Here is an 8,829-nt window from a genome sequence, read left to right as displayed (position 1 = left end):
TTGATTTCTTGATTAATTATCTTATTTAATTGTGATAGTTAAGATTACGTTTTAACTATATTAGTTACAATTAGTTCAAGGATCATTTTGCAATTATTAATCATAGATTTCGGTTTTGATTTCTTGATTAATTGTCTTATTTAATTGTGATAGTTACGATTTCGTTTTAATTAGATCAATCACATTGGGTAGTATAAATACAACGCATATATAAGTGATTTGATACATCAAATGATATGAAATACGTTTCCTCTCTTACGCTTATGCTTCATCTTTTCTCTTTTGTTGCAATCATTGTATAATCCGAGTCAAGTGAGAGTTCGGACAATCTAGAAGAATTTCTTTCTCATGTTGTATCCTGGGAAACAAACAACCATATAAGACGGATTTGTTTTAAGGAAATTATGTTAAACATAGACATGAGTCAACAATTTTAAGGTTTTGTTAGTTTGCAATTTTTTTGGGTTATATATTCCTAACAAAACTAATGTATTTCTATGATACTTTTTGAATCTACTTTTACAAAAAAATCTACAAATAAGCCTTTAATTACATCTACATGGAATTAGTTGCAGAAGACTTACCCTGTCACTAGGCTTGGATCATGTCACTCCCATCTTTGTTCTCCTTCGGTTACATATGACTAGTAACATGTTAGAAACAATTTTCATGCTTTGAGACTTTCAGGCACGTCACTTACCCAATAATAAACGTAACGTGGGATAAGCGATGTTCCATCTGAAAAGCAATTTGTTGGGGTACGTTAATACCGTATGAGGCTGTATTGTATACAACCTTTTAAGTATTTTCCAATATTAAAATGATCAACTAAACTATAAAATACAACTATTGGCGAATAATTTACAAACTAATTATGTACCGACATCATTAGATTTGATCATTCAACTAACAGAAACTGATGATATATCAAGTCTTGATACAATTTAACTCTACATCAATTTGTGATTCACATTCGATGACTTCCATCTTGCTCTTGTACTGGTATCGATTAGCCACTACTAAAAAGTAAACCATGTTTACAACTCCAAGTCCAACTATCACATAATAAAAATAATCGACCCTTCCTTCATTGATATTCTTTGTTAACCAATCCGGTCGACCATTTTTCCCAGTGACCTTATGAACGATCATCACCAACGCACCGCTGGCATAACTCGACATACCAATCACCACAAAAAACATCGAATTCGCAAAACTTTTCATGTTTTCAGGGAATTCCTTGTAGAAAAACTCGATTTGACCAAGAATACCGAATGCTTCTGCAAACCCCATTAAAATGAGTTGTGGGGTGAGCCACAAGACAGACAAAGGCGCAACCCCATCGGTTTGGTTGTGGCTAGTGGCTGAGTCCCTTCTCATTTTCTCAACCATTGCCGCAACCACCATTGATGAAATTGAGAATACAATGCCGATTCCGATTCTTTGGAGGAGTGTGATTCCAGTCTCGATTTTTGTGATTCTTCTTAGTGATGGTACAAGGATACGATCGTAGAATGGGAGCCATATACCGATTGTTATCATGGAAATGACTGCAAGCGAGCCCGGTGGGATTTGAAAATGTGGACCGAGGTGTCGGTCCATTTTTAGTGCTTGTGATATTGTGAATGTCCCTTGTTGACCTATCGAGATGAAACTAATGATACCAGAAACTAAAATCGGGATTACTTTGAGTAAGCATTTCACTTCTTCGATTTGTTGAACGCTTGCTAATCTCCATGGGCTAATTCGAGAACCATCTGATGTAATTTCACCATCCAATATGATAGCAGCTTTGTTCAAAAACCTATAGACAATTAGACATAAGAAAAGTGTAGTAAATGGTTTTACGTTGACATGCATAGGTAGCCATAATAACAGTAAATCACCTGAATCGGTTGGTAAAAGGTAGATTTGGTACATCATACGTTCCCTTTGACCGAGGGTTATAAAATTTGACCTCGGTCACATTCTCATTGGCTTTAGGAAGCTTGAGCTTACGTTTCTTGAAAGCAACGACAAAAGCTTGAAGGATCCCAGACATAATACTTCCCTCGGGTTTGACATAAACATACATCTTAGTACCCACAAAATATAGCACAATGGAGCACACCATGAGGAAGGTTGGGATGGTGAAACCCCAAAACCAACTCACTTGATCTTGGATGTAGACCACAAGGGTCAAAGCAATGAGCAAAATGATAGTGAAAGTGGTGTAGTACCAATTGAAGAAGCTATTGATCCCTTTTTTACCTTCATCAGTGGTTGGGTCAAATTGGTCCACACCAAAGGGTAGGCTGCATGGTCTTATCCCACCTGACCCTATGGTTAGGAACCCTAAGGCTAGGACCAGAACACCCATGTGGACTGTGGTTGGACCCTGGCACTGGTTGAGCTGGGCTTCTTGATGGGTGCATGGAGGTGGGTGTAAGCCTGGTATAGCCACTATTAGGGTCAAAATCACCATTCCCTGTTGTCCATCGCAATAAAAGTTATCAAAATTTGTACTTATATGATTTTTTTATTGAATGTTAAAATATCGTTACAAAAACACTAATCCCACGCTTTGATGTGGAATATAATATGCAAGTAAAAAGCATGAAACATAAAATTTCATTTTATATTTAGACCAAGTTGTTTGAGATGAACTTAGAATTGGTAAACTGTGCGTAGATTTCAGTGAGATCAGTATACAAAAAAAGTTATTGAAGAAATATAAAATCTGAAAATGAAACGTCTATTTTCAAGGCACGATAGAGAAAGGTGTTTTGTTTTTTATATTAAAACATAAAAGTAAAATATAAGAAAATAACTTTAAAAGATTATATAGTAATTGTATTTTTGATATTAATTTATATTTATTGTTGAGGGTGGGGTGGGGCCTTGATATAAATGTATAATGGCCCGTCCCTATCTTTTTGATCGGTAGCTATTGATATGCGTGTCGGGCTAAAATAAATAGATAGTAAATATTGCATGATCTCAGGGATTTATTGTTTAATTTAATGATATGACAACGTTTGTTGAACGAAAATAATAAAAGTAAAATATTTTCAATCGACACAATCACACAATCTTTGGGAAAAGACAAAACTGCCCTTGCATGTATGGAAAATTGTGAAGAGGAAGGATCAAAACGTACGATAAGAGAAGCAAAGGAAGCGAAAGCAATGACCCAAAACTTTCCGACGTGTGCATCAGAGATATAGGCGCCGATGAGAGGGGCAAAATTGCCAATTCCAGACCAAATATATATCAAATACGATGACGATACTTGAGTCATGTGAAAAACAGTCATTAAAAACACTGTAAAGTTTGCTAATAATCCGATTGTTGCCAACCTCTCAAACGACTCCATTCCTGCACAATTATTCACGAAATAACAATTAAGATACACTTAAGAATTAATGGTTATGTAATATTATCCTGAACAATCTCTATTTGTATATAGTGATGTAAAGAATATAAGTTAGAGATCATTTCATATATTTGCAAGCACTAACATAACTTTCGGTAAATAGCAAAATATGAATTTCAATTGTCAAATTTGGTCTTACCCTTGAAAATAGCTTAATCTTACAAAACTTAGCTCTTTCTTTTTTGTAAACATAAATAAAATATGATTATTAAAAAGTCAAAAGCATATATGAATATTTAACCGAATTGTTTTTGTTTCTTGTTACCTAGTACATAAGGCATGGACTTCCAGCCACCTGGCTTTCGTTCGCCAGATTTCGATTGCAGTGATGATGGTGGAGAGTGGTGATCAAGGGCTTTTCTGACATCATTTTCCGGCAATGGAGAATTGGATGATGGTGAAGACATTGATCAAGAAGAAGAAGAAAGATTTACAAAGTAATCTTGTAGTTCACCACTTATTTATACTTGATTAATGATAGCACATGATAGAGTTGGGTGGATGATTGGTGTTTTGTCTTCAACTTCCATTGAAGCTTTTCAACATATTAGTTTGGAATATATAATAGTAGATATATTGTAATGAATATAATATTAGAGATATACAGATTTTTATAATAAATATATATATTATAATTGTATAATAATAAATGCATTGTAATAGATAGATGGGTTGATATTTGATAATAGAAATTTAAAAGTATTTGTGTATGCTTAAATTACCGTATTAAAATGATTTTTGTCGTTCTAGTTTTTGCCTAAGGGCATCCACAATATATTGAACTCCATAGAGTTTAATGGATTGCCACATCATCATTCTAAAATTCATACAACTCTATTATTGTTTTCTCTATAATGCATTGAACTCTACAAAATTCAATAGAATGTTACAAAATATAATTTATAGTAAATATTTAAGGATTAAAACTTTCATTTTTTCCATTGAAGAGTTCAATGACCATTAAACTCCAAATTCATTGAATGCCAATGTGACATCTCACAATGATTGAGTTTTATCCATTGAATGATATATGAACTTACCACTTCATTCAACTCAGGGTCGGTCCAGACGGTGGGCAACCCGGGCGACCGCCCAGGGCCCACGTCACCAGGGGGCCCAAAATTTATGGGCTATGTAATGATATATATAAAAAAATATTACCTAAATGATTTGTAAGGCTTAAAGTTGGTTCAAAATCAAACTAGTTCAAAAGATAAACAATTTTATATGTTTGTTATTGCTAATTGAACGTGTTGATAATGAAAATAAATGATATTTTTTTTAATATTTATTATATTTATCTTTAAGGGACCGTTTTTTTCTTTTCGTCCCGGGCCCCATATACGTTTGGACCGGTCCTGATTCAACTTTCTCATTGAACTCACCATTGTGAATGCTCTAAAAGATCACGAAAAGAAATGTTGATTGGTCTCTTTGATTAGTACGTTACTGTATCAGACCTAATCATATGGAAGGCATGACCATATTATCGATTAAAATTCAATTGTTCTGTATTTTTATCATAATAATGTGTTTATTAGATAATCCAAATGAAAAGTAATTCTAATTTACAACAAAGGACGCTAATGGTGTTTTTTAGGGTGTCCTCCACTAGACACTTTCTTGATTGGTACATTCAAATCTTTTGTTTTCATAAAACTTTGGAGATGTTGGGATTGGGTTATATATATATATATATATATATATATATATATATATATATATATATATATATATATATATATATATATATATATATATATATATATATATATATATATATGGGTAAAGTGAATATACCTAACAACCTTATATAAGCTTAGGTACCTAACCATATTATACTACAATGTTTTGTATTATATTTCCATTGTAATCGTCTAAGGTTCTTAAACTTCAACCCTTAACTTGATTTACTTCCAAGATTTTCAAACATTCACCATTATATTCCTCCTACACCATTTGATTTGCAACGGTAGTATATGAAGCCTACTAGGGGGTCTCCGATAGAAAGACGTCATTTGAAGGAAGATAATGGTGAAGGTCCAAAGATTTTGGAAGCAATCAAGTTATGAGGTTGAATTTTAAGAACTTTGGGTGATTACAATGCATATATGATACAAAATTACGTAGTATGATGTGGTTAGGTACCTAAACTTATATAAGGTTGTTAGGTATATTCACTTTACCCTATATATATATATATATATATATATATATATATATATATATATATATATATATATATTAAAATGTTTATTAGTTTATGTAGTAGTAGTAAAATAAGATTTTTTAAAGATGTTTAAATTATTTTATGTTTTGTTGTAAAGCTATAAGTTATCTTTTTAGTGTTTCACACTAAAATAACTAAAAAAAAAAGATGACCCAAAAGAAAAAAAAAATGTGAGTTTCATTAAAATGGTATCGTCTTGATCTCAAAAAGTTATAAAGAATTTAAAAAGTTAGAAATAAACGACTTATTAAAAACTTTCATATAAATGGTTTGGAGAAATTATTTTAAAGAAACCAATTTGAAGGTTGAAAATGTTTTAAACTGGTAACAAAGTTATATTAAAAAAATGTTCAAATAAATATTATAATTGTCATTTGAGACTTGCACATTTTGGAAACGATAAATTACAGCTCCATTTGTAATATTTTTTAGTTCTAAGACTGTAGGACTCCGTAAGTAGTTCAAACCATAATCCATAGTTCGCTTGAGATACTTAAACCAAGTAATTATGATCTTCTCTAGATTCGGACATCAGCACCGGCACGATATATGCTAGTTAGGGGCATCAACTTCAGGGAGTTATCTGCTGATCAACTTCAACTTCAGCTTCAACAGATAGTGTATAACCATCAACATATTAGGTCTTCAACACATCATATCATCAGTGTAAGAACTTCAGTGTATGGAGACACTTATCAGTCATTAGTACTAGCAGATGAGCTCTTCAGTGAATGGGTAATCTCCGTGCTAAAAATACTTTCAGTGTCTTTCATGCTGATAGTTCCTTTAGTGTCTTTTGGTTATCAGGGGATGATCTTCAACACCAACATAAACATAGTAGCTTCAGATACTAGTTTCAGATCTAATCAGCTAAGGCAGCTCAAATCTAGTCTTCAATCTTCAACATTTGAACTTCAGTGTTTGGTAGAGTAGTAACATACATCTTCAATATCACTATCTAGAAACATCAACATATCTTCATATTAACAAACTAAACAAACTCTGAAAAATCACCTTGTCTAAGTTGTATTATTTACAATTACTTAGACAAGATTGATTGTCTATACTGAATAGTACAACTATAACTATAATGTATATCTTTTGCATCATGAAATTTATACAAATATGTACCCAACAATCTCCCTTATTTAATGATGTCAAAACCAAGCTATTAAATAATGAAATAACTGTATGTTGTAATACATGTGTTCTTTAACATGTGATGGTTTGATGCTCACATACTATATGTTTTATTACATCAGTTCTTAGACATTAGTTTTTTTCATTTCTCTCACACTATATGGGGTAATACATCATGTTCCTAGACACTAGGTTACTAAAACTCCCTTACCGTATGGTTTAATACGAGAATTCTTGGACATCAGCGATAAGTATGCTCACTCATTATCAGTGTTATAGCAAGATAATTAACATGGGGGAAAGATGTTTCATTGACTGTTGGTTTGACCGCCAATCATTAACATCAAGGAAAATGATAGTAAGAGCTAGGAGAATTAGATCCATTGTCAATTCATATAATGGTACTATGTCATACCTTAATAGAGGTCAAGGACATAAGATACCCTTTGTCTTTGAGGACCAGACAAGTATCTCTCAGACAATAGACAATGCAATAGAGTGAGCCATTAGGTTACGCTCGATGTTCAACATAACATGAGACTTGATGTATACGATAAGCATGCTTCTGGGGACAAGGTATGGATAAAACAGTTAATCATAAAATAAACACCCAAGACTTACAATAATTTTATGCTTTGGACCAGGCAGTCTCTTATTGAAGGATATGTCAATGCATAACAATCAGTGTGAGTGGGTAACTAAATGTCATCTCAGTAGATGGTCTCGTTTCTGAGATATTAAGAGAGATTTAGGCACGTACATCAACATGCTTCTAGGAAAATTTATCAGTCTAAAGATATATCAACATAGAAGTTCACAATTATAACGAATGGATTGGCTAATAGAGGGAATAACATCCTTTCCTTATAAGAATTTTCATTTGTGACCAGGAAAATATCTCTAGGTGAAGAATAGACATTTTTATCAGTTTCAACACAAAATATGGATAGCTCGTTTAGTCTCAACAGATAGGAACATGACATGTTGGGTTAAATATTTTTGAGGTGAAATCTCTTCAGGTCATTAATTGTTCAAAGACACGAGACTTAAGGCATATGTGGCAACATTTGTTCCAAGGAAAGTGATTTGTCAACAATTACATATTTGCTTATGAAATGTCACCGTCAAAACATCAAAGGTATAATGATTTTAAAACGAGTGACCATACCCGATGAAGCATAGGTTTCAGCTTTAAGAATCATTTCCACCAGCTTATAAATTATTAGCTCAATTGTCTTTGTATATATTAACTGTTCACCCTAAACATGTGGTTTATTTCTTCCAACCTCTTGAAACACTTTGTCAGCTCAGTGTATGATCATAAAGCATGACATTTCATAAAGCACATAGTTCAACGTCAAATAGTTTTAAAGTGGTTCAATGATTTTGCAAATCTTGAAAAAGGTGTATTGACACATTAGGTAGATCGTCATCAAGATCCACTTAAAACTATCTTTTCTAAGAAAAAGAACCATCACATGATATATATTGTTCAATTGCAAATCAGTGTTTGAAACCAAAGAACTGTGTACACACAAATAAAGATATAATTGTTAGAATTTTTACGGGGTAAATAACTTATGATATTTCATGGGTAATTTGAATATCAGACCCAATATTAACATTTCTCCCCTTAATTTAAATGTTTGACTTATTTTAGTGTATTATCCACTTTATATTTCTATAAAGCTGATAGAAAAATATAGTTGAAGATCTTTGCTGAGAAGACACACAGAACACTTGTTTTTATATTTTCATCTTTAAACCATAACTACATAAAAAAAATATAAAAGACAAAATTTAAATGAATTAAATAAATTCAACAACTAGAAATAGTTTAATTTAAACAAAAACTAATTAATACTTTGCAAAATAAATTTTTTTATTTAACTAAAAAGAAAACTAATTAAAAAACGATTTATTTATTTTTATTTATTTTATTTTTTTGGTTAAGTTAAAAGAAAACTATTTAAAACTATGGAAAATCGATTTTTTTAACTTAAGAAAATAATTTACATCATATACCTTCTGCGTTTGACTTTCC

General features: G+C 32.0%; 1 protein-coding gene across 1 annotated transcript; it reads right to left on the bottom strand.

Annotated features, from left to right (window-relative positions):
- Positions 1 to 901: 901 nt before the first annotated feature.
- On the bottom strand, positions 902 to 3,960 carry LOC145012849 (protein NRT1/ PTR FAMILY 2.13-like). Its single transcript, XM_078971651.1, has 4 exons — positions 3,681 to 3,960; positions 3,140 to 3,357; positions 1,887 to 2,467; positions 902 to 1,804 (listed from the first exon to the last, which is right to left on the bottom strand). Exons 1-4 carry the CDS (start codon positions 3,820 to 3,822, stop codon positions 928 to 930), a joined length of 1,818 nt encoding a protein of 605 aa, XP_078827777.1. The 5' UTR covers positions 3,823 to 3,960; the 3' UTR covers positions 902 to 927.
- Positions 3,961 to 8,829: the final 4,869 nt, after the last annotated feature.

Source organism: Lactuca saligna, chromosome 8 (genome assembly GCF_052625555.1).
Source record: "Lactuca saligna cultivar CGN05327 chromosome 8, ASM5262555v1, whole genome shotgun sequence".
NCBI lineage: Eukaryota > Viridiplantae > Streptophyta > Magnoliopsida > Asterales > Asteraceae > Lactuca > Lactuca saligna.
Note: the sequence above shows the minus strand (reverse complement) of the source record. Positions and strands in the feature narration are given on the sequence as shown.

Coding starts and splice junctions, on each gene's coding strand:
- LOC145012849 (XM_078971651.1), bottom strand. CDS start 3,822: ATGTCTTCACCATCATCCAATTCTCCATTGCCGGAAAATGATGTCAGA. Junction 2,468..3,139: donor CTTCCTTTGCTTCTCTTATC/GTACGTTTTGAT, acceptor GATGGACAACAG/GGAATGGTGATTTTGACCCT. Junction 1,805..1,886: donor CCTTTTACCAACCGATTCAG/GTGATTTACTGT, acceptor AATTGTCTATAG/GTTTTTGAACAAAGCTGCTA.